This window comes from Choloepus didactylus, chromosome 12 (genome assembly GCF_015220235.1).
Source record: "Choloepus didactylus isolate mChoDid1 chromosome 12, mChoDid1.pri, whole genome shotgun sequence".
NCBI lineage: Eukaryota > Metazoa > Chordata > Mammalia > Pilosa > Megalonychidae > Choloepus > Choloepus didactylus.
The window spans coordinates 36,981,949-37,009,161 of NC_051318.1; the positions used below are offsets into that span (position 1 = coordinate 36,981,949).

Genomic DNA, 27,213 nt, shown 5'->3' on the forward strand with positions numbered 1-27,213 from the left:
AGAGTGGTTTTTCTAAGATATGAATCTCATCATGTCACTCTTCTATGTAAAAGCCCTTCAATGGTGCACCATTGCTTGTTAATTCACTAAGAAACAATAGTAACAAACCCATTACTGAGATATTTTTATGAAAAATAACCATGTTTTCCACAACAGAATAAGAATTAATGAGAAGAGTGGCATTGTTTTATTTTTTTACAAATCTCTTTAATGTCTGGCTTAATAGAAGATAGATGGATTTTCATATCTGCTACTGCATTAAGTCCAATAAAGCAATGTTACTTTGGCTTTTGAAGTATATAAAGAAAATCTAGCCATAGAGAGATATATAGCTCAAAAAGGGGGGGTACTATTAACAGTCTCTTCAGGTAACTATAGACACTTTTCTTCGATACTACTTAACAAGACCCTATTGCTTTTATAATACAAGTTAAATTTATCATGGCTTACCAGCCTCTTATTTACAATTCTAGTTGTCATTTTTTACCACTTCACCCTAACATTCTATATCCCAGCAGGGAGTCTTCTTTAATTACTCAAGTCTGGAGTTAGATGTTCTTCAGATGTGTTCTCACCTTTCCAAGGACAGCACTTAGCACATCATATTTCAATTGCATGATGACTGGTCTGATCTCACACAAGGAAAAGCTCTTTGAGAGCTGAGACTATTCATCTTGTCCTTGTTTGCAGATCCAGCCTAGTGTATGACCTGGCATAGGTAATACTCAATAAATATTCACTGAATGAACAAATGAATGGGCAAATACAGAATAAAGCATACTGGTGAGTAAGGTTCTGTGGGGTTTTCATCAGCAAAGACCTTGTAGTTAGTTGTAATATGGAGACCTAAGTGGTAGGTTAATAATGAAGGTGGGGATAGAAGTAGTAGGAGTAGCTAGAACAAGGAGGCTCATGAGAACAAAGCACCTGGATAATACATTTTTTAAGAACATGGGGCACCCTCTCCCCCCAGCATAGGCCTCATTCCCACAAGAAACAGCAATTTCTGTGGAAACTACTGTGGTGGTGATGGCGAAACCACAAAGGGTTAATCTTCATTTAAGAGTGTTATTTGTAATTTACTGTACTGCTTTCAAGTGCTCTTTGGAAGCTGCAGCTTGCAGTGTAAGTAAGAATATGTTCAGTTTCATTCATTTATCCTCTATGTGCAGTGCTAGGTAAAGAGGGCTGTGAAACACAAAGAAGTGTAATAATTCCATATGGCCCTGAAAGAGCTTGGTTGAGTTGACACTTCAAACATTAAAAACTAGAGACACTAAGGATGCAACTTTTGATTAAGGACTTAGTGAGAGGGACCTTATTAGACTTACAGCTAATAGCAAATGCTACTAATATAGGGAAAAGAAATATTATCACTGGCTGCTGTCATCAGAGAAAGCTTCACGGCAAAACTGGAGGAAAAAAATGAGAAACAAAACAAGGCCCACTACCACCATCAAACACACACACACACAAACTAGCACTACAATCATCACTTGGATAAAAGATGGGAGGAATAAGGCTCAGAATAAATCCTATTACATATTTGAAAAACTGAACCCATTTGTAAAACCTTAAAAATATGAACATTAGAAAAACTCGGGAGACTGAATCTAACCATGTAAAGTGACATTCCCTTATATTTGTACAGAGAATTATCGAAAAGGTATGTTAAAATATCTTTCTGGGCTGCCTGGCAGCAGCCTTAACTGGTATTAGAGAAAACAAGGAAACTAGATGATCACTGAACGAAATCCCACGGTAGATGTCTCCTAGTTTTACTTTGTTTTTGTGGTTTATCCTACTGACCAGGTTTGGACTCTTCAAATCATGAGATTCTTCTCTGCAAAACAGAAAGCAATTTCCACAGTAGTAAGGCCAGGAGACTGAAAATACAGCTTTCTGCTTTGTTTTTAGAACCTTTTGGCTTGAGAGACAAAAGGTTTCTGACGGTGCTGCTGTTCTCGGGCCACCTCTCTTCTTCCACTTTCTTGCTCTACTTGGCTAGCATTCTGGAGGCCACAAGCCTTGCCTGTCCTCTTCCATGCTTGGGTTTGGAGTACTAGGGCCAGGGGTGGTACTCTAGGGACTGAACTGGGATGGCAGCCAAGAGGAGCAAGGAGGCACTTGGAGAACCCTGCCAGGCGTCTAACAGGCTAGGATGCAACTCAACAGTCTGGCCACCGCTGCTCCCAGGAGAAACATGTCCACTGGTGTGCAAGCTAGCAGACACGTGTCCTGAGTCTCGTTTGTTTACATGTCCATTGACATTTCTTCTTGAGAGGCCTGAAGCACCTAACACAGGTGACCTTCCTGTTCCTGAGATATGCAAACAATTCTAACAACAGGTTAAATGAATTTCAACTTCAGCTAAAAGCTCAAGAGACAAAATTTTCCTATGTTTCAACAAAGTAGGCACAGTACCTTGTAAATTCCTTTTTGGAGAGTCACAGTGGTGCAGAGGAAAGGACTGTGGGAAAAGACCAGTAGGATTTAAGTCTGGCTTCACTATTTATCTAAGAATTTGCTTTGGGCAAATTTCTTAGGCTCCCTGCCCTTTGGTTTCTTCATAAGGAAAATGGGAGTAATAACGTCTCTCTCACAGGTTGTTGTGAGGCCCTAACAGCGAGTGCTCATGTTTTTCATTTATTTCTACGAGGCTCACAGTTCTCCGATGGTAACCCTTTCCTCCATGGAGAGTCAAGATCAGACCCTTTTAGGGGGGCTGGGTGGGCTGGTGGGTTTGGTTTCGATTTTAGCTGAGAATGGGAATGCGCAATCTTTTTTGTGAGGAGATGGTGGAAAGGGGATGGTGTGAAGGGGCAATGTAAGGTTTTACATTTTTCCCACATACCCAGCTCTCAGTATGGGGATGTCTAGCATTGGAAGCTTATACCCATTTCTTGTTTTAAGGCCCCTTTACTATCTTACTTTGAAATACATGCTCTTGAACACTGACCGTAAGTTACGGTAAGAATAACACAGTGTAAGGACTTCGATACAGCTTCCTAGAACTATGAATGAAAGAGCATCTTTCAGCACATGGACTATTGATTTCTGCATTTTATCTTCTGTTTTCCCCTTTCTTCCTTTGCCAAATTTTTGGTCATTTTTTCCCTCCTTTAGCTTCATCTCTATAAAAACTTTTTAAATAAAAGTCAAAATTAAAAGTAATTAGTTTTGGTACCAGTTGCCAGTAAATGTTTTGATACAAGTGGTGAAACTCATTATTAAAAAGGAGATTTGGGGATTACTCAAGATTTCTCTCTCTTTTTACATATACACCCTGGGAGAGTTCATTTGTTTTCATGTCTTCAATGACTCCGTCTTACTTCCTCACTCATTCTTCCACAAATATTATGTCAGGGCAGATTTCAACTTCCCTGTTGAATGTTAAGCTAGCATTGCCTGAAACCCTGGTGACCCCTTCGGACTCAGTTCTCTCCTTTGTATATCAAACCCAGCCAATTTTCAAGCACTGCTGATTTTTCCTTTGAAGGGGGCCGGCCACGGTTTAGGTTCTTATCATCCTAACCTGAGGTTATGCCAACAGCTTCTTGGCTGACATTACTGCCGCTGATATTCCCAATCCAATCTACTCTCCACTGCAGATGAGTCTTCATTAAATAGCCCTTTCACAATGTCACTGCCTCAACCTAAAATCTTACATGAGTGTATATCTTACTGCGACATCCCTAAATTATTCTGTTCTGTTTTCTAAGGTCTGTGCAAAATCACCCCTATCCTAACATTTCTCACTTCTCCCCAGCATGTTCCTTTCATTCAATGTCCTTCACTTATTGCAGATTATGTCTGATCAAATTATTCCTGTCACCTAAAATGCCCTCTCCTGTTTCCCCTGACTGTCCTTCACCCTACCAGTTTTTAAAAAGGGCCTATTTTTTTGTTTCATGTCCATAATTGACTTTTTTCTTGATAATTCAAATCCTTACTGATCTACCCCCTCTGCTGAACTTGTACAGAATTCAGTAAAGTTGCCAATTTAAAATAGAATAAAACACTAGTCTAGGTTTCCTTGTCTGTAAAAGTGAAAACGGCACTAGATGATTCTTTATAGCTTGGCTTTTCCTAATTGACACATTAAAATATATCTTGAAAGCCAAGATTCATAGCAGTTTTCTCTCTCTCAAAAACAGATCTTCACTGTTTAAGCAGGAACTTGATGGGCACCTGCCAGAGCTGTTGTAGAAGTGATTTCTGCTCGAGGCGGACACTGGACTAAAGAGCTTCCATTTCATAGTCACCTACACCACTCTCTCTCATTACTTGTGAGATATGAGTTCCTTGAGCGACCATCCCTACTGGAACCACAGGGACAGTTTACAAATGAGGAAAGAAGACATGGAGAATTAGTGATACTCAGTGGCCTGCCTCATTCTGAAGCCCAGACTCTTACTAAACATCAACTATGCCTGCATCCACACAAAACATGAGTGCATCATGAGTTAAGTGATAAGTTTCCTATCACTTAAAACTTACAAATTTTACGAATCTCAGTATCTCTAAATGTGTTCTAATCTCGGACATGAGGATCTTAACTCATTGATCTGGAAATTCCCGTCCTCCTGCTGTCTTATTCACAAAACCACGCCTGTCACCCACTGCATCAGATCGCAGGGTCTGAACCCTGCGGTGGGTTCCATGAAACTCAAAGCTATTTGAGATGAGCACAAAGATTTTTCCTGAGAAGCTTACAGGGTCCCCAGTGGTCTGTTCTGCATGAGAATTGTTTTCTGGTTTTGAAAACCCATAGGAATGGGTTTTGGGGGAGGAAAAATTCTTAATGTGATTATGAAGGTGGTTTTTCTAAAATATCCCCATTTAACATTATGCTTGCTTCAGGGTACATCTCTAAACTCATTCATGGTTTGTAAAAGTGATTAGTAAGTGGCAAAAGAAAAAAATCATGAAAAAAAATAGGATTTCTTATAATTTTCATACCTCCCAAATTCCAAATACTTCATCATGATTTATTCATTTTCTTAAGTACTATGAGATTGTACCATGCTCTTCTTTCTCATGAAGATACCAAGGCGTAATGGAAAACAGAAATGATTTTCTCAAGGTCACTTAATGAGTCAGTCTTGGGAAGGGTTTAGAAGTTAAATTGATCCTATCTTTCTGTTCTGAATTTTGTCAAAAAGGTCAGTATGATCAACTACAAAAGCACCAAAAGCATAACAGTAGTTTCTACAAGGAAGTACAGATTGAGATAAACAGCTTAGTTTTTATTTCACCTGAAAATAGAGTTCTTGCACCTAATTTTCATTTAATTTGCAGATTTTTATCAGCTAAGCAGTAGTAACTTATTCCGCACCTGACACTATACACTTACATGCTCATAAAAGAAAAAAGTCATAAAAGAACTAGCTCTGACTAGACTGCTTTGTTGACAAAGAAGCACAGCAACTTGATAAGAATGGTTTTTAAATCAAATTACACCAAAAAGTGAAAGAGAGTGCCTAAAAAGGAAAGTATTAAGAAGTGCGTCACATGCCAGATTTCCATCTTTAAGGTTGCATGGAACTGATTAGATTTTACCCCCTTTGGATTCAAGGTGAACTCTGCTACGCATGCATACATACATACACACACACACGCATGGGTATAGTTATAGGGATACAGTTTTCAGAAGTCAGCTCGTATGGCACTTCCTCTGGAAACTGTTTCTTGACCCTGATACCTGGGCTAGGTAATTCTCCTAGAAGAGTGTTCATTACATTTTACAGTAATTGGTTCTCTCTAAGCTCAAGGAAGGGAAGGATCACATTCTCTTGTTGGCTGTGGTACTTGCCAGAACCGGGTCTGGCCCACGGTAGGCACTAGATATATTTTGTGGAACGGATGTTAATGGAAATGGTGTGACGGTGAGGCCAAGGGGTGAAGAGAAAACTTACTCAGAAACCTAGCCAGATAGAGGGGTATTGATAGAAACTTGTTCAATGTGATGACACCGGTCGGTATAATGTTCTACTAATTGGATCTTGTTATCTCAAAACACATTGAGGGCTATTGATACATTCTACACTACGGATGAACCTTACAAACATTATGCTAAGTGAAAGAAGCTAGTCAAAAAGGGCCACATATTGATTGATTCCATTTTCATGAAAAGTCCCAAACAGGCAAATCTATAGAGACAGAAAATGGATTAGTGGTTGCACAGGGCTGGGGTAATGAAAATGTTCTAAAATTGATTGTGGTGATGTTCGCACAATGCTATGCATATACTAAAACCATTGAATTATAGACTTTAAATGGGTGAATTGTATGGTGTGTGTATGCTGTCTCTATAAAGCTGTTAATAGAAAATACACCAAGGGTCTGAGAGTCCTTTTTTTAAAAATGCAATTTTATTGAGATATATTCATATACCATACAATCATCTAAAGCATACAGTTGTTCACAGTATCATCATATAGTTGTGCATTCATCACCACAACCAATTTTTGAACAGTTTGAGAGCACTTTTAATTCCCAAAAACATTTTACTAAATTAAGAATACTTGATCAATGATAGGAACTCTCATGATTTGCAAGGCAGGTATGACTCATAATGATGTATATGTCATATGGTTCCTAACAACTGTTGCTAGAGGTGGATAAAGAGAGAAACAATTTTCGCAGCCACAAAATGTTACTAAGGGCGGGTGAGAGAATATAGCTAACTCGGTTCAACCAAGTGTTGAGAAAATAACAGAAATGCATGTGTGAGTGAGGGTGAGATGCTCTAGGTATCAACATCTTTTCCTTGCAGGTGAAAGATTCCTCTTTGCTGAAAACAGGGGTGACAATCATCCAAGACACACTGGGTACCCCAATGAAGCGAAGGGGTAATGAAAAAATTAGCAATGACTAATTGCGTTGTTGCTTTGTTGATAAGTTTCCCACTTGGTTTATATCAAGCACAATTCATTCATAGTGGATTTCACCTAAATTCTGCTTCTAAAAAAAATGGAGATTTTACAGAAATACCCTATGGAAAGGCATAATTGTCATCAGCCAATAGAGAAAATGGTTCACATAAATAACAGATGACCAAAACTCTGAGAGAATTCAGACTTCCTGGTAAAAAGTTGTTTTGAAATCTGCTGGCTACACAATCTTCTAGAGTAGAGCAATTTTTTTTTTTCTGTAAAGGGTCTGATAGTAAATGTTTTAGGTTTTGAATACCAAGAGGCAAAAGTGAGTATGTTACGTTAGGTACTTACATAACCACTTACAATGTAAAAAACATTCTTAGCATGTGGATTGTACAAAAGAAAAAAGAAAAGGTGGTTTGGCATATGGGCCAGTCTGCCAATTCTTGGCTTAGAGGTCACAAGCTTTGAAGAGTAATAACTATCAGAATAGCTCCTAAATCAGAACTCTGTTCTCTGCAAAAGTCACAAAAACTGATGCCATACGGGCGAACTCAATGCCCTCCCCCCTACATTGGGGACCTGACTCCCAGGGGTGTAAATCTCCCTGGCAATGCAGGATATGACTCCTGAGGATGAATCTGGACCCAACATCGAGGGACTGAGGATATCTGCTTGACCAAAAGGGGAATGCGAAATGAAACAAAGTGAAGTTTCAGTGGCTGAGAGATTCCAAATGGAGTTGAGAGGTCACTCAGGTGGGCACTCTTACACGCTATATAGATAGCTCTTTTTAGGTTTTAAGGTATTGGAATAGCTAGAAGTAAATACCTGAAACTATCAAACTGCAACCCAGTAACCTTGGCTCTTAAAGATGATTTGTATAACAATGTAGCTTACAAGGGGGGACAGTGTGATCGTGAAAGCCTTGTGGATCACACTCCCTTTATCCAGTGTATGGATGGATGAGTAGAAAAATGGGGACAAAAACTAAATGAAAAATAAGGTGAGAGGGAGGGATGATTTGGTGTGCTTTTTTACTTTTATTTTTATTCTTATTTTCACTTTTTCTGGTATAAGGAAAATGTTCAAAAAATAGATTGGGGTAATGAATGCTCACCTATATGATGGTACTGTGAACAATTGATTATACACCACAGATGATTGTATGATATGTGAATATATCTCAATAAAACTGAATTAAAAAAAACTGATGCCATAATAACTATTTGCTAGATCTTTCAGCTATATAAAGTAATTTTGTAAAAATTGTTTTAACTTCATGACAACTCTGTTACATAATCTCCTAACTGCAAATTCTTTGCTCTTTTTACTTTATGATGCTATTTTTATATCATGGGCATATATGTTTCTTCCACTATGACGAGCAAAAGAGGCAAATATTCTTTGAGAGGCTGCAAAGACTCAGCCAGCACCACCACTTTCAATTCATTATTATAGGAGATTCCAGTGATTGCTCTGGAGGTTTGAACATACAGAGGCTCTGCAAAGTATGGCTGTCGTCATTTGCTATCATTCCATGAGCAAGCTCTACCTCATCACCACGAATATCCTGAACACAGAGAATTTTCATCTCCTGACTGGTCTTCTTCCTTCATTCTCACATTTTTAGCAGATCATCCATATTATGACCAAATTGATCTTTCTTAAAAATAAATCTAATTTACTCCTCTGCTTAAATGGTTTCAAAGACTCACCACTTTTTGCAGGATAAAATAAACAACTCTGAGTGTGGCAGAAGACCCATGATATCCTGACCTCTGTGCTCTCTGAAGCCTCGTCTTTCACTACCTCTTCCATAATGCCACCCTGTGCTTGGGCAGATGCAGTTACTTGTTTGTCATTCCTACAGCTGTTTCAAGCCTCTGTGCTTATTCTCACAAGATTTGTGCCTGAAATGCCGACCTGAATATTAGCTTCTTGAAGATTCCCCTTAACCTCTCAGGGCTTTCCTGAGCTCCTCAGGGAGAAGTGACCACATCCATCATTTTTGCCTTAGGGCTGCGCTGCGTACAAACTCCAATAGGAACCTAGCACTTAGTATTTACTCATTTAGTAGGCTGCAAACTTCTCGAAGGCCAGGGCAATGCCTTATTTACTCTCTAAGGGCAGCCCACTGTATTAGAACCCAAAAAGATATAAAATAAGTGAAACACACAGTTCTTATCTTTCAAGAATTCACATACTACTGGGGATGAATAAAACAAAAACCAGTGAAAAGTTATGTAATGGCTTCTGGTAGTGAAAAAGTGATCTGCAGCTGCAAGTACCAATATGACTGAGATTTCTGAGCCAGTAACTCTGTTAGGAGACAAGTGAGTTGGAGAGCAAGGAGTTGCTAATAATGGAGTTAATGTATATTTAACAGATTGCCCCTACATAAACTTACAAAAGCATGGGAAAACAATGGGTATGGAGGAAGAAGAGAAATAGGAGTAAAGGTAGTGAGGAATGTTGAAAATCCAGTTTTCATCCTTACAAGTCCATAAGACAATTATCCAGGAGCTTTTGGATAACTACCACTGTGGAAGTACACAGAAAGATCTTTAAGAGAACAAACATATTTGGCAAAGTTTATCACATTACTGTTTTGATGATGAATTTAAGAATAACTGTATACTGGCTATCTTGGCATTCTGGTTTCAAGCTCCAGAGCAAACAAGGTCAACAAATAGTCATACTGTTCACTGTTCTTTATAGCTATGGAATATGTACAGAAAAAATGTTTTCAGTAGCATACAGCCATATTTAACTTTAAAGAACATGGGCGTGATTACCACAGTGATATCCTAGAGTGAGGTCAGCTGATCAGAAAAGAAGTGATGTTTGTTCTTCCTCCACTTTCAATTCATTCATTACCTTCTTATGTGCTGCTACATGGTATCCATTCACCCACCTCACGACTTAAGCTCCTCTCAAAAGTGAACCAATTCTTGCCAAGTCCAGTCATTATCTCTGCTGACTTTTGGGTGGGGAAGGTTGGGGGTGGCAACTGCATTTGTTGAACACTCACTCTCCCAGAAACATTCTACTCTCCTGGCTCCCTTGCCACTGAACTTTCCTATCTTTTTTCTTACCTCCCTGGAATTCCCTTTATTTCTCCTCTTTTCTTTCTCTGGTCTGTCTTTAGTAGTGGTTTATACTTGTCTTCTCAGGGAATATATGATGGGCATTAGTTAATATGCTGTTAATGACTAAAAATCTTTCCAGTCCTGACTACTCACCTGGATTCCTCAGCTATTTCCAGTTAGCTTCGGTATATTAAGCAATTCTGTAAATAAACATTGTATAGAAATTTAATCATCAATTCCCCCAATATTTATTGAGCATCTACTACATGCCAGACATTACTGATATAATGGAGATGTAAAGAAAAAAGTCTCTACCCATCCCAAGACATATTATTGGTAGAGAAAGGGAAATAAATCAGTAATGACAGGATAGTGATGAACGCCATGGAAAAGATATGCAGAGCGCTATAGGAATAGATTACCAAAATCAGACTGGGAAGCCAAAGGCGGCTTCCAAGAGGAGGTGATATTTGAGACAAATACTGAAGAGTGATTAGGCAAGCAAAAAATGTGTGTGGGGAGGGGTGGAAGGGAGGGAGTGATAGTGGGGGCAGAATTGGGTGAAGCAGAAGTGTGTTTTAGGCAGAGAAAACAGCAGATGTGAAGGCAAGAAGGCGAGACACATCAAAAGTCTATGAAGAATCGCATAGTTCAGCACTGTTTGATTAGGGCCTGCAAATGGAGCCATGAAAGGAGATGTGGCCTACAAGCAGTGAGGGGCCTTTTGTGATGAGTTTTAAACATCTGAAAACTATGCAGCGCTCCTGAAGGATTTTACTAGGAGTGGTGGAAACTGAATTGATTTTGGGCAGGGTAGGAAAATAACAGCCAGTTAAAAAAGTTATCAGTTAAGAGGCTACTGTAAAACCCAGGTAAGTGATGATGATGGTCTGAACTAAGGCAGTGAGATAAGAGAGAGGGAATGATAGACTAATATCACAAAGGTAGACTCCCTAGGCCTTAACCGGAGGGAGGGGGCAGGAAGGATATGGATGAATAAGAAGGAAAAGTTTAGGATGAAGCCGAGATCTTCTGATTTGGAACTTTGTGTAGATGGTAATGCTTCTCATTAGGAGAAGCAAATTTAGCAAAGAAATGGTAAATTTCAAGTGCCAGTGGACTTCCTCCCCTCTTGAAAAATTTGTCTCATCCCCTCTACTTATGCAAATCCTGCCCACCCTTCCAGTCTGCAAAATCTTTAACAGTACCAGTCCACACTGATGGCTCTTATCTCTGGTATCTTACAGCTCCTGTGAACTTTGGTCAAAATTTCATTGTTCTCAAATATTTGTCTAATTCAAAAATATCTGCTGGAGCTCCCTAAAGTTGATCACAAACTCATTAAGGGAAAGGACATGTTCTTCATTTCTTTTGTGCTCATAAACTACCAGTCTCAGTCAGAGAAAGTCTCAAGTGGTGACAATCTGATTACTACCAAAGAGCCAGGTGTGAGAAACAGGCAGATGAATGAGAGCTGAACAGCTAAGCAACTGCTGTATGGCAAGATGAAATAAGACAAAAGCAGGCAAAAGAAATATACAGGAATATATGGAAACAAGACATTAGCATTATTTTGGAATGTCTGACATTAAAAACTGCAGACGGATCTATCTGAGGTGTAGTATTTAATAACTGAATGACTTTCTAACCAAAATAAACTTTGAGTTCCACGACAAATATCAGAAAATGAACAGTTCTCTAAACAAATAATAGATTTATTTCTAATGCAACAACAGAATTTGAGGTTGCCTACTATAAAAGATATAAGAAGTCAAGAAAACACAAAAAGATATTCTTAAAACAGAGAAGATAGAAGCAAAATTTCTAAATTTGGGTTAAACAGTTAATGTGCTTGAACTTTAAGGTTGGATCTGAGTTTCCTGCTGGCCAAAGCAAAACGGGAGAAGGGGGGATCACCAAGGAGCAGACACATCTGGATCCAAGTCCCAGATATTCCGAATCAACAGCTGTGTGTTCCCTGGGGCAAGTAACCACCCTTCTGAGTCTTGATGGGAATACAGGAAATACCTGTATTTCTCAAGACTGATGTTTGGAATAAATGAGATACTGTTTGAGAAGTACTTAGCATATAACTGGACAGAGCTGGCACTCAATAAATGGTGGTGTTCCTTTTACTGATAAAAAAATGAAGCATGTTTAATTCTTCAAGTGAAAGAGGACTTAAGCTCCATAAAGAAAGGTTTGGTGACTGTCTTTTTCACGGCTATATCCTAAAAGTCTAATGTCAGGCTTAGCATATAATAAGGACTAAATATATATTTGTTGAAAAATAAATGAAAATAAACTTTTCCTCTGGCATTAAATTCCAATATAACTGTATCATATAACTGTCATACATGGTCCTCATGCATGCACTGGAACACAATGGATAATTTCTTCAATAATGGTTTAGCAGAAGAGTTCTCTAGGTGGTGATTTATCATATTGAATTGAATAAAACCTAAATACAAAGGACTAAATCACAGCTCAGTGAAGATTCCGCAAGAGGCTAAGCTAATGAGATTTAGGTATATAAATCTCTAGATACTAGGAGAGAACTTAATATGTCTAGGAATAAAAATATGCTCTTTACTATCCAGCAGACCATTCAGAACATAGCCTCTGTCTGGCAAGAGCCTAACAGCTGGTATTCTATTTTGAAGTTCAGATTACTAGGGGCAAGAATCACTTATGAAAATAGAGGAGTCCAACAAGCAGTGGATACAGCCACAAAACAAAGGAAGTAACTCAGCAATCTTCACAATTGCACTGCTGGAACGTACGCTCCAGGAGGACAGGGATTTTCATTTGTTTTATTTACTGATGCTTGGTCTGTGCAACTTGATAGAATCTATGGTATTAAAATAGTGTCTTTGGTGAATAGACTCAAAGTTCTCTAAGTCTAAGGCATGATTAATATTCAGAAGCAGTATATTAACAATAAAGAGTTTAGTCGTATCGTGTGATACGCTGGGAAAAAAGTTATCCTTGGTGGGAAAAGAACTGTGTGGAGGTTACAATTAGGCTTCATCAAGAATCCCAATGTAGATTCCCTAGGGAACTGGAGCAAGGTCATATACAGCAGAGAATTACACATTTTCAAAAAACTGCTCCTTGGCCCTGGTAGACATGAAGTGCCTGACCACGGGACATAATGTGAGCATGTGGTCAGAACCGTGAAACCTGCCAAAATATAAGATCAGGTGGGCCCAAATGAAATCCATCATAAGACGAAAGTGGTGTATCGAGGATGTGCATGAGTAGGGCTGGAGTGTATAAGTAAGTGCAGAAGTAGGTAACTCAGACCACCCCTGTGTCATTCACCACTGATGCACTTAAATCTCTTCCCCGCTCACCATATGGTGGTGGCCCTGATGACCAAATGAAAGAGGAGGAAAATGGTCAAATTTGGTTCATGGATGAGTTGCTTGGTACACAACTGAAAGCTAAAAATGGACTGTGGTTGTCCTATAGCTCCAATCAGGGGTGACCTTCAAAGACAGGGATGAGGGGAAATCCTCCCAATGGGCAGGGTTTGGGTGGTGCATTTCATCATCTATTTTGAGTGGAAAAAGAAGTGGCCCGAGACAATAATATACATGGATCCATAGGTTGTGGCAAATGGCCTGGTTGGTTGATCAGGGAACTAGAAGGTAAGGAACAGAGAGGCCTGAAGAAGAGGCGTGTGGAAATAGCTACAGGACTAGGCATGCAGCAGGACGATCTCTGTTTTGCAGGTTAATACCCAGACAGAGCATCTGCCAGAGAAGAGACACCAGAAAGAATGTAAACAGAATGACTCAATGGGTTGACATCAGCCAGCCTCTATCAGTGCTGGCACAATGGGCATGTGCCAGGGATGAAGGCCATGCACGGGCCTCACTCACCAAGGCTGATCTAGCTACTGCCGTGGTGGAATATACAATCTGCCAGCAACAGAGTCCAATGCCGAGCCCCAGTGTACTGCCATCAACCAGTTGCTGAGTGCCAAGTGGAGTATACTGGGACCTTTCCACTCAGGAAGGGGCAACAATTCATTTTAACTGAAATTGATACACACTCTGGTTATAGGTCTGCCTTTTGTCTCAAACAGCACCACTATCTGAGGGTTTATAGAGTGCGCGATCTACTGACTGGGATTCCTCATAACATTGCTTTAGACCAAAAAGACCCATGTTACAGCAAAGTGGGTGCAGCAGTGACATGATCTGGGATACAGTGACCTCACAGACCACATGAATCCAAGAGCTGCCAGTTTGGCAGATCAATGAAAGAAGCACATTGAAGATTTAAGTGAAATACCAGCTTGGAGATGATACCTGGAAGGATGGTGCTCTATCCTCTAGGATGCAGAATAAACCCTAAGGCAGCCACCACTATGGGTACTGTATCCCCAGTAGTAGAATACATGGACCTTGGAAATAAGGAGTGGAAGAGAAGTCACCCTGATTACCATCACTCCCAGTGACCCACATTGGGGGAATCTGTGCTTCCTGGGCTCTTCTATTGGTTTACAGCTCTTAGTTCACAAAAAGTAAACACTTCCACCAGGAGACATAGCAAGAGCCCCATTCCATTTTTTTTTTTTTTTATATAGCAATTATTTTATTCTATACTTTATTCTCAGTTTGAAACTTTTCAACATGAAAGATCATTTTAGCTATCTCACTTGTCTTGCAATTTGTCCCAAGAATTAAGAACATGATTATAAACACATTAGTTTCTAGGATGTAAAGAAGAAAGTAGGACCATAGAATTATTACAACTTAAAAAGTTTTTATAGGTTCAGAAGGACTTAGACATTGGAAGGGGACTCACAGTTAATTCATATTGCTTCATTTGTTACTCATGCACCTCAAAAGTACTTTAAAAATCTTGTTCATTTGTCCTCTACTTAAAAAGAATGGGGAACAAATGTCAGTATTTGCCTTCTAGGTCTTATCAGTATCTGGAGTTTTCAGTAGTAAGCACATGAGTCTTGTTTTTTAAACTAGAGAAAGACCAGCTTGTTCAAAGCCCAAGAGAAAATCAGGTTTCTAAGGCAGCCCATCAATGTGGAGTCTGAATTATTCCTTGAGGCCATCTTTCCTAAGATTGTCAGATGCAACATGAAAAGCTTGAGCTTGTTGGCTAAAACCTAACATGCAAGAAGTGGTTTTAAAAGCAACAGTTTTCACAGTCAGCTACACCATTGCACATTGCATTTTAATTTGATCTTTTGGTACCTGCAGTGTTTAAAATAGTAACACCAAAATTTACCAAAATTACTAGCGAGGTTGTTTTGGACCACATGTAGAATTAAGATTTCCTCACACCTCAATGATCAGGAGAACTCTCCACGTACAAGAATTCACCTCAAAACTATGCAAATAGAGTAAAAATTTTATAAACAAAACGCTTACGATTCTTTAGTATGATCTTTCAGAGCTTAGTACAGTGTGTGAAGAACTTATGTGGAATAAAACCAATTCTAATAATTGAATATAGTACATTAAAGACCCAGAGTAAACACATCAAGGAAATGCTCAGTCTTGGACAAAATTTTCATTCACACAGCTTGCGCTGTTAAGTTGGCTTAAGCAAGGTACCTTTCTTATCTTATAAAGAATTTTAATACTCACCCTCCTAATAGATTCCATCTCTACTAGATAGAGAAGACCTTAGTCTTTGATGAAAACCATTATTTTTTAAAACCATTTTTCTATCCAAAAAGCAAATGTACTAAAGACAAGGAATACTCCACTTAAATTCTTACATTTGTGCTTATATATACACCACCATTCTCATATTAACTTCCATATATGAGATCTTCTGACTAGGAATCAAATGGTAATGTATTTCAACCAAAATTATGAATATTTTACATCATCCAGACTTGATCATTGTTAAGTTTGGTACAGGAAAACAGAAAGTGGAGATGAGCAACAGCTCTAATTGATATCTTACTGGTCTTCCTGCATCCTCAGTGGGCCAGATAATCTCAATTTACAAATTAAATGAATTTTCAAACTGCAAGTTCTAAATGTCATTGCCAATTATTATGCAAGATGCAAAAGTCTATAGTGGGTGTGCACCAAGAAGCCAGACTCCAGTAAGTGCTTTAATTCCCCATTATGTTTTCTAAACACTCTTGCAATATTTAGGAAAAAAAATAGTAATAATAATGTGACAGTCTTTGACTTAAAAAAAAAACTTCACTTCTACACTAAATATATATTACACTGGTACTTTGTTTATTGGAATGTATTTGAACTATTAAATAAGTGGCTGGATGATAATTCAAAGAGAAAAGATGACCTTTACTCAGCTCAGATAAGCCTTAAATATCATGGTCTACAACATGAAGTGATGCTAAACTGAAATACAAGTAAGTTTAATTTTTCAATAACAACCAAAGTTCTCATTTTATTATACATGGACTGAATACTACAGTTGAAACTCATTTGTGATTTGATATTAATTCTTTCACTAAGAAAACTGCACATAAAGAAAATGAGTCTTATGTTGCAAGACGGAATGATCTTATTAGCTATGGAGTTTGAATAGTTAATTCAGAACAAGACTAAATCTGTTAAGCATCCATAGCCATTTAAAGGCATTTGGTGTCAGTATCTTAAAAGATTAAGATGCTTTAAAACAAAACCTTTATAAGAATATCAAAGATTTAGGGAATCATCTTCATAAATAACTTCAAATGTCTATGGCTTCAACTGTCTGTCCTACTGCTGAGGTAGGTGGCCAAGATTCATCAAAATATTTGACAATCATTTGGAAATTCCCTAAGAAAAACCTTGCATAATCAGTTGGTTTCTTAAACCCATGTCCAGTTTCTTTTGATGGTTGTTCTGTTTTTTTCTTTTACACTTTTTAAAAGAGGATGTCCAAGCAACTGTTTCTTTAAGCTCTTGCCGAATAGCATCTCATGTATTCTGTCATCCATGGATTATCTGAGGAAGAAGATTTAACCTTTATATTTTTCTCCACATTCACAGAGTGAGCACGTTGCCTTTGAGCAACTAGTTTCCTTTTTTCCACCTGTCTTCTGGTCTTGGCTCGTAATGCTGACTCATGAATCTCATGCACAGGGGCAGAAGCACAGACATTATGAGTTTTTTGGCTTCCTGTATCTGTCTGTTTTTCTCCCCATCCATAAAGAGCAAATGGATGTTTGTTTTCTTTTATTTTAATTGATGATCTTTGAGGACTTTTGACTGCTTTTCTATTTCCTCTAGCAAATAAGGCACTTCGATGTTGTCGAGGTTCAGTACTGTTGGGTAATTTATCAGTTTCTTTTGTTTCAATTTGTTGTTCATGCTTTTCTTCTACTTCTTTCACTGATAATGCCGGGGAATCCGCGGCGCCGGCGTCCCGGATCTCTCCCCCCAAGGCCTCCGGCTCTGGCGCCGCGCCGCTCTCCGGCCTCTCCCGCCTCTCCTGCGCCGCGGGCCTGGGCGGAGAGGGCGGCGGGGGCGAGGCCGGAGCTTCCCGGGGCGCGGGGCACGGGGAGCCCCCGCCGCCCGACGACGACGAGTCATCCGAGGTGCTGGCCTGGCCCCAGTCTTCCCAGAACCAGGGGTTGTGCGCCTGCTCCAGCAGCCGGCGGCTCAGGCGGTAGTGCAGCAGCTCGCGGTAGCAGGGTCCGTACATGTCCCACCGCGGGTCCTTGTAGCGCTTCATGTACTCACTCTTCACCTTGCTCCCGGGGTACATGGTCCCGGGCCGCGCCGCGCCGCGCCGCACGCCGCTCTGGCGTCCCGGCCGCTGGGGCCCCTTCTCCACGCGCCCCGCTCGCCCTGGCCCCGCTGCGGCGCAGCTACCGCCGCCGCCACCTAAGAGCGCCCCATTCCATTTTAAGTTATGGCTGTTGCTTGGTCATTTTGGGTTCCTCATGCCAAAGGATCAGCAGACAAAGAAAGGAGTCATTTCCTGGCAAGAATATTAACCCTATCAGGAAAAGGTAAGGCTATGGTCACAAAAAGGGGGCAGGGAAGAATGTATATGGCATCCAGGTGATCCATTTGGGTGTCTCTTGGTATTCCCTCACCTAATTTCTATGCTAACGGACAAGTGAATCAGACACAGCCTGAGAAGGGCATGGTGCCCAGGGACTCAGACCCCACAGGGACGAGGGTATGTGCCACTTTACCAAGGAAATCTTCTCGTCAAGGGTGAGGGAATCTAGAATGGACAATAGAGGAGGGAGATGATTACCAGTGTGGCCTTGTGACCAGCCTCAGTAGAAGGGGATACAGTTTGTCTTGCTAACTTTCTTTTTAAAAATTTCTTCCAGAAAAAGAGTCCCATTGGAATTCTGGAGGAGCTGATCCAAGAATTTATGTAAAACAAGATACAAGCAGCACAAGGGATGGAAAGTAGTGAATGCTGTGGTGTGCAGACCAAATCTCCCACCTCCTTCAGGACTGAAGCACTCAATCGTGCTGGCATCTGATAGTTCTCAAACAAAACCCTCTCTGTAGAAGGGCTGCATCTGAAGAAAGGCAATCTATTTAAGGTCATGCCTCCTACCTAGTAGAAATCTGCATCTGATGACTGGTTGGCAGGGGGTTAAAATTTCAGCCCCCTTGCCTCGATATGGGACAACCTGGAAGGCTACCCAGCTCCACAGTTCTTCATAAGATTAGCTGAGGCTTTAGCTGTAATTTCCGTTCACTTTCTCCCTCTGTCCAATCTTGCTTCCTTCACTGCTCCTCCCCAAAGGAGTTAATCCTGAGAGCATTTTTCAATAAACTTCTTGACAAAAATTTCTGAGAGTTTGCTTCCTGGGGAAGCCAACAAGGGAAATATGCCTTCCCTGGTTTGTTCATGAGCACAAGATCCATAGCTATCTAATGGGGATCTTCTTTCAGGTATTCCAAAGTTACCTCAGACAATATCTTTCCTCCAAATCTGCTCTTTTGGTTTTGGTGAAATGGTACTATCATCCATCTCTCCCATTATCTAAGCCAGAAACTTCAGAATCATTCACTACTTCTTTCTCTCTCTCATAAGCTCTGTCCATTCTACTTGGAAAACATTCATGCTTACAATTACTTGGTCAGCTTTTGTGACTCTGATCCCTCTAAGTTCTCGTACCTTTTGTTCTGTTGTTCTGTTTCCCCTGTAGGATCTACCTAAATACAAGGCTTAATCCATAGCTTGTGTTTACCCTAGATATAATTTTTCTCTTATAGAACTCACCCAGTACCTTGTTTTCAGCTCTCATCTCTACAAAGTTGACTCTCTGATCTATGTCTCCAGCTTTGACCTCTTGAAGAGGTGTCAGTCCTCCCTCTTTAACTACATGAAGGGTATCTTCATTATATGCTCCGGAGTCAACTCAAATTCAAATATATCTGTAGGGAACAACTTTTGCTCACTTCTCTCTTTTCCCTATAGACTTGGCCAATTGAGGAGTGGTTTCCTTCTTTCCGTCTCAGACATAACCCTGGACCCTACACCTCCACTGGGATTCCAGGGACCCCACACTGGGTTTCATTTCTCTAGGTCACTGCAAGGCTTGCAGACCTGCCTCCCATATACCCACCTGCAGACAGGAGACAGAATGCCAAGAGAGAACAGTACCGTTTCTTGCTACCCCAAACAGTAAAGAAGATGGAGACAAGAAAGGGAGAGTCATGGGCTGGATCATAGAAGTGTCAAAGAACGATCAGGTCTGAGGTTCTACCCTGATGTATAGTTAGCTGCCCTCCCATGCCTCCCTTGGAAGACAAGTGTGGTATTACAATGCTTGGATACAGCCATGTTTGTAGATAAATGCTCAACGGTTCCTGATTATTGATAAGGCTTAGAAAGCATAGCATTTATCTGATTTACTCATTGATTGTTCCCTTGAAAATTTTCTCATCTTCATAGTCTCTCCATTTCAACAAAGGAAAATCAAGAAGTTTTACATTTGCTTTTCACTCCAGAGCACATGATCATAAGCATTTTAACAGGAAGACTCTGTGGCTTTTACAAGATTATAAAAACAGATAAGTATCACATCTTGCTAACTAGGTTGGTGTTTCTCTAAGAAATAATGCTTATCTAATAAAACTGGAACAAAAATGTCCAGTTTGGCCAATCTTTTAGCTACAATTTATTTCTTTACCTGTTACGAAGACTAAGAATAGCTACTATCAGAGACCTACATTCTTTCTGGAAACATGTCAAAATCTGCACTGCAATGCACAGGGCTAAAATGAGATCTCTCCCACACACACAATCACAGAAGAAAAGTTTATTTAGAGTATTTTTAAACTCGTGATTGTTGTTGTTACTTACCTGCTGCTGTCTTTGTCGCCTCACTTGTACAAACTGAGAAAGCATCAGCTGACGATCAAGCAGCTCCATTCTCTGTTGTCTCTGAATGTCCACTGTTGCCCCCATCCCAATTCGGGCTTCATTGGTGGGTTCTGAAGATGAAAATATGGGCTCGAGTGTCCAAGAAAATAACTTTGCCAGCCAGTGAGGGATGCAGAGTACCTGATGAACTTTTAACACATTGCTGTTGTAGCAGATACCAGAAATCTAAAAGAAAAAATGAGATTTTAAAAATGCAATAACATTTTAAAGGACATACTTAAAGCAGAAATCAGTAAGCATAAAACCCATTTTGGGGGCTGGAGACAGTATTACTAGACTTCAGATGATATTTTTCTTAGTTTTAGCAGTGTTAGGTGATAACCAAAAATCTCTACCATGTTGCAGAATACTAAGGGGTACAAGTCGGCAAAAAATTTAATTTACTCAGTAAAACCAAACTATTTTTATTAAATTATAAGGGACAGCAAAATCCTAACTACCACTCAAAGTACTGATAAAATATTTAAAAAAAACAATGTATTCATTTAAAAAAAACATTAAAAATCTGATTATCAAAACACTTTCACACTGCACTAACTCTGTGGTTACTCCATTGGCAGATGGCCATCAGCGACAGATATCTACAGAAAACAGCTTTGATGTTCAATGTTCCTACTCAGTCTTATAACAACTTTATCAGAAAATAAAGACAAATCTAAAATCTTTGCTTTTTTATACTACATTTTAATCATTTTTTAAGTATTATTTTTTCTAGATTTTTAATTCCACACCAATATTAGTTAACAATTAACAATTCTATTAAGAAACAAACCTAAATTTCATCTTTAAGTTCATTTATATGGTAAAAGAAGTTTAAAGACCCTTAATGATTTTCTAGGTATAAATGACTATAGCTATTACTTTGTAAAACTTAAAAAAAAAACAAACTTTTGTGAATTTGATTCTTAGGATACAGTTATTCATACCAAAGTAGAGCATATTTGAGAAAAGTAGACTTCAATGTTTTACTAATAAAAAAATAAAATTAATTCATTTGACAAGAGTTTATTGAGCATCTGCTATATATCGTACTCTGCTCTAGGTACTTAGAACATAGCAGAAGACAAGATAAACAGATGCCTTGTCTCCATAAGCAGCAGTCAAAATGAAGACTAGACAATAAACAAGTAAACAAATTAAAAAATCAATTCAGACAAGGTCTATGAAGGAAAAAAAGTGACTAGGAGACTTCTTTAGATTGGGTAGTCAGGGAAGCTTTCTGAAGTGATACTTGGACAAAGATCTTAAGGGTGATGGGGTGCCAGTGATTTGAAGAATTGGGGGAAGAACATTTCAGACCAAGAAAAAGAAAATGCAATACAGGAACAAGCTTGGGAATATTTAGTAGACATCTCAGTGGAGTTACCAAGTAGGCAGTTGGATATTGAACTCAAGAGTACACCAATATTTTGGGGATGAACAGAGGAGGAGAAGCCTGTAAAGAAATCTGAGAAGGAGCTGCCAGTAAACACAAAGAAAACTAGGGGAGTATAGTATTCCTGAAGCTAAGAGATGAGGGGGCTTTAAGATAGGAATGGTTAGCTATGTCCAATGTAGCTGGAGTTCAAGTAACATAAAGAGAGAGAAATGACCATTGAGCTTGGCAAAACGGAGGCCTTTGTTGACCTCACAAGAACAGTTACAGGGCCGTGGTAGGAGCAGAGATAGACTGGAGTAGGCAGAAGACTGAGTGGTGGAGGACTTCCGGTTTCAAATAATTTCCTTGCCCCTTCTCTTAAAAATACTACAAAACGACAAAGAACACAGAAACAGAAACAAACTCCATTTTCAGCGATACTAGAAAGCACCTCTAATCCTGAACCACAACACAAACGTGGAAAGTATACTGACTAACTATACATCACTTAGCAAATGGGAAGAAGGGTAAACTAAATGCCCCTGGGGTCCTGTGGGCCTCAGAAAGACTCAGAGATTAGAGGCATCAGGAACTAGGGAAGGCAGGAGTGAAGTGAAGGCTTACTTAAGTCTGTATAGGAAGCACCTCGATTCTTCCCCTGACCCAGCACAGTCCTGCATCTCCCCTCCCTGTCCTCTGCAGTGGAAACGTAAAGGCTCTGGAAGGCATGAACCAAAGAGGCTCTGAAGTGGGGGAGAGCAGGCGTAGAGGTGAGGCACGGGACTCTAAACAGGGGAACACATAAACAGTGACGCCCCCAATGCATATCTCTGAGGCATTCCAGAAGACACAATAGAGGCAATATGGCAGGGATGGGGAGAGAGGGGTGGTGACTATGTCCAAACAGACAGTAGCTGAGAGCTCTCCAGAATTAATAAAGGCTATAAATCCTCAGACTGAAAATGCAAGAGTCCCAAGAAGGATAATAAAATGACATTTACACCTAGATCCATTGTAGTAAAACAAAGAAAGACATCGCTAAAAGCATCCAGACAGAAAATACAGATTACCTAGAAAGGAAAAACAATTAACTGTGAGCAACAAGAACTGTAAGATATCTAGAGTAGGCAGATGAAAAATTGTTGTCAATTCTTACCAAACTGAAAGGTAAATTCAATATAATTCTAGATAAAACCATAACAGAGTTTTGTCGCTGGAACTTAAATGCTGATCTTGTTTCATGTGGAATATTTAAGGTTTAAATTTTAAAAAACATATGTTGAAAAAAGCCAGACCCAAACGATCACATATGATTCCATTTTGTTAATGGATAAATCTAAACTATATATTAAGTAGTAAAACCATAAAGCAAAGCAAGAAGTTGACTACCATATGTGTCCAGGAGGGACGGGGGCACCGAAGGCTTTGCAGCCAGTGGTTCTTTGTCTTGACCTACCTGGTTATTACATGGGTGTGTTCACTTTATAGTGATTTGTACAGCTTTGTGAAGTATACATTTTATACACATTTCTGCATGTGTTACATATTACAATAAAAAGAGTTAAAATAAAACAGAACAATGGATACAGAATAGCAAAGGTAATTTTTTTTTTCATATGCAAAGACATTTTATTACACAATAGGAATTTTGGACACTGCAATCAAAATACAGGATATTCCCTTCACTCAAAAAGTTTATACCAGCCCCTTGGCAGTTAATCTCCTCCTCCCAATTCCTGTTGGGTAACCACTGTTCTGATCTCTGTCCCTATAATTCTACCTTTTCAGAAATGTGACTATACAGTGTTAGCCTTTCGGGTAAGTCTACTTGAACTTAGCCTAATGTTTTTGCAATTGATTCATATTGCTACCCGTATCTGCATTTTTTCTTTTTCTTTTTTTTCCGGAGTAGCATTCCATTGCATGGCTATATCACAATTTGTTTCTCCATTCATCAGTTTATGGACATTTTGGTTATCTCTCATTTTTATCAATTATGAATACACCTGCTATAAACATTCAAGAACAATCTTTGTGTGAACATATGTTTTTAATTTTTCTTGGATAAATTCTTAGACATGGGATTTCTGAGTCATATATTAAGTGTATGTTTTATGTGATAAGCAACTGCTAGAATGTTTTCCAAAGTGGCCATGCAATTTTGCCTTCCTGCCAGCAATGCATAGGGATTTCACTTGTTCCACAATGAACACAAGATATTGTTTTTTATTCTAACGCTGTTTAAATGTAATGCAAAAAAGATAATTATTGGTCCATTTCAGTTCTGAACAAATCTGTGTGAATCTCAAGTAATGTGAGCCAACTGAATTCGACATTGTATTTAAAAATACATCTTAATTACGTAGGGTTTATTCCCAAATGCAAGTTTGTCTCAACAAACTTTTTTTTTTTTTTTGTTAGTTTCTTGACTTGCTCATCCTTGTATCACATAGAGTGTAAATTAAAACTGCAAACCCTCATAAGGAAGCTCTGTGGTTTTGAATTTTGGAGATTTTTTCATCTCAGTTTCAAACAACCAATGTCCTTAACATCTACCTGGGTATGTGGGTGGCTCTTTCTAGTTCATCATTTCACTAAGTCCCTATGTGTATGAAAATTCTGGCTGTATGTGTTTTCTCAGTTCCAACTCCCTTCCACGTTAAGAACCCGAGTCCTCACTTACGTTTCCATGTGACCTTTGATGCCTAAATCCCTTTTGTAACAGAAACCATTGAGCTAACACAGGGCAGGCAGAGCGTGGCTTCATAAACTTATCACTCTGGTTTTCAGTATCTTTTCCATTTTTGCTCCTATATTCTTGCCAGCTCAACTATATATGTTAATGAGTACAGTGTGAGTCTCGGAATTGTGAGTTTGGAATATGCAGTGGTGAAACAAGTGCCCCTGCTTCAGTTGAAGTCAAGCACTTACTCTGTTGATTTGAGTCCTAAGAGCAAAGAGAATCCTACCAGATGGGTATCCTATTTTCATTTTACAACAGGAATAGTCCCTGTCCCTCACAGTTTTTTTTTTCCTGAAATTTTATTGAGATATATTCATATACCATACAATCATCCAAAGTGTACAATCAACTGTTCACCGTATCATCATGTAGTTGTGTATTCATCATCACAATCAATTTTTGAACATCTTCATTACTCCAAAATAAATAAATAGAGTAAAAACAAACAAACAAAAAAACAAACCCCCATCTCCTCCTATTACTATTATTCATTTACTTTTTTTGTCCTCATTTTTCTACTTATCTGTCCATACACTGGATAAAGGGAGTGTGAGCCACAAGATTTTCACAGTCACATAGTCACACCATATAAACAATATAGTTATACACTCATCTTCAAGGATCAAGGCTACCGGATTGTAGTTCAACAGTTCCAGGTATTTCCTTCTAGCTATTCCAATACACTAAAAACTAAAAAGGGATGTCCATATAGCTCATAAGAATGCCCTCCACAGTGACCTTTTGACTCCATTTGAGATGTCTCAGCCACTGAAACTTTATTTTGTTTCATTTCTCTTCTCTCTTTTGGTCAAGAAGGCTTTCTCAGTCCCATGCTGTCGGGTCCTGGCTCATCCCCAGGAGTCATGTCCCATGTTGTCAGGGAGATTCACACCCTTGGGAGTTGCGTCCCATGTATGGGGGAATAGCCAAGGTAATTTTAAAGGAGAAGCATAATAGGGGAAACCATGGCCAATCAGACTTCAAGATAAAGTTTAAGTAATTAGGGTAAGTCAAACAAAGCAAAAGACAAAAGCCTAGAAACAGACTCTTGAATATATGGGCACTTGTTGGTATATGACAGAAATGGGCAAATTAGAGGGGAAAAGGACACACTACTTATACATAGAGAAAAAGAGAAAGTTGGTCCCACTTCCTGATACCATATATAAACTCCTGATGGATTAAGGATACAAATATAATTTACAAAACTGTAAATCTTCTTGAAGAAAACATAGAAGGAAAATTGTTTTGATGTTGGGATTGGAAAGGATTTTAAAATAAGAAACATAAAGCACAAACTATTAAAAAAGCTCATATATTTATCTTCTTTACAATTTAAAAGCTACAGTATGCCAAAAGTTATCATAAATGAAGTGAAAAGACAAGAGCCTGGGAGAAGGTACTTAGATTTATGTAGCCAACAAAAGTAGTTCACAATGCATAAACAATGTCTGGAAATTTATAAGAAAAAGACAAATGACCCAATTTACAAGGTATATAGAAAGGCAATGTCAGAAGAGGAAATTCAAACAACCAACAAACACATGAAAAGATGTTCACCTTCACTTGTTTTTAGGTAACTGCAATTTAAAATAATATTTTTAGAGAAATGTAATTTGAAACGAACATTGCCAAATATAGTAACATTGCCAAAAATTAAAACAAACAAGCACACATGGTAATATCAAGTTTTAATGAGGATGAGGGAAACTGAAAACTCTCACATTGTCCTGAGGGAAGATAAAGTAGTACAACCACTCTGGCGAGCAACTTGGCAAAACGTGAAGATATGCATTAAGGAATATTCCTTGCAATGCTGTATGTAATAGTGAGGAAGTGAAAACAAAGTGTCTCCTGGAAGAGGAAGGGCTAAAGAGTAGTTTATTCATAAAAGGGAATACCACATAGAAGTTAAAATAAACTCAATGTATGGGAGCATTAATATGTTTAAATGTTGAAAACGTAAAGTTGAATGAAAAATACACATGAAAGCCATCATATATTGTATTCATCTTTTTGCAAAATTTCAAAACCTAAAATAATAGTATATACTGTTTATGGACACTTATATAGGCAAAGTATAAAATCATGGAGAGTGGTTTCTTCTGCTGTGGGATTATAGTGCGAGTGGTATATTTGGAGGTAGCAGCATTAACTGTAACATATTTCTTTAACAAAGATAGGATTAGGAAATAAACATAGCAGACACACAAAGAATTAGAGGTAAGAAAGTAGCAATTTCTTTTCTGAAGTTTCAGTAGGAAAGTAAACAGAGAAATGGGGCTATATAATGCATACTTAAACTGATCTCACTGAAGACAGAAAAATGTTGCTACTAACATAAAAACATAAAAAATAGAATGAGAACTGTGAGATTTTAATCAAGTACAAACTAAACATTTTTATTTTTTAGTTTAAAATATCCTACTTTCTACAAGGGTTAAAAAATTATCAAGAAAACTGGAAAACTTTGAAATATTAATGTTCTTTTGAATCAATATTTAAAATGCACTTTTGGCAACAAGACATACAAAATTACCATTTCACCAGCAATATGAGAGTTCCAGTTGTTCAACACGCTCAACATCTGGTATTGTTAGACTTTTTAATATTAGCCACTTTAGAGAGTCTAAAGTGGAGTCTCATTGTGGTTTTAACTTGGATTTCCCTGATGAGTAATGCTGAGCCTCTGTTCATGTGCTTATTGGCATTTTGCGTACCTTCTGCGCAGTGTCTGCTCAAATCTTTGTCCATTTCTTAAATGGCATGTTTTCT

The 27,213-nt window shown here is 38.8% G+C and overlaps 2 protein-coding genes across 6 annotated transcripts in view; both read right to left on the bottom strand.

Annotated features, from left to right (window-relative positions):
* UBAC2 (UBA domain containing 2) overlaps nt 1-27,213 on the bottom strand; it is a 214,730-nt gene that overhangs the window by 40,176 nt on the left and 147,341 nt on the right. For all 5 annotated transcript variants that reach the window (XM_037800640.1, XM_037800641.1, XM_037800643.1 and 2 more), the window contains one exon: nt 20,258-20,503. In XM_037800640.1, the coding sequence (XP_037656568.1) occupies nt 20,258-20,503 (246 nt within the window). The remainder of the gene's footprint in view (nt 1-20,257; nt 20,504-27,213) is intronic.
* On the bottom strand, nt 15,344-17,683 carry LOC119507470 (centriole, cilia and spindle-associated protein-like). The gene has a single exon (XM_037800646.1). The coding sequence runs from the start codon at nt 17,681-17,683 to the stop codon at nt 16,871-16,873; it is 813 nt and encodes a 270-aa protein (XP_037656574.1). The 3' UTR covers nt 15,344-16,870.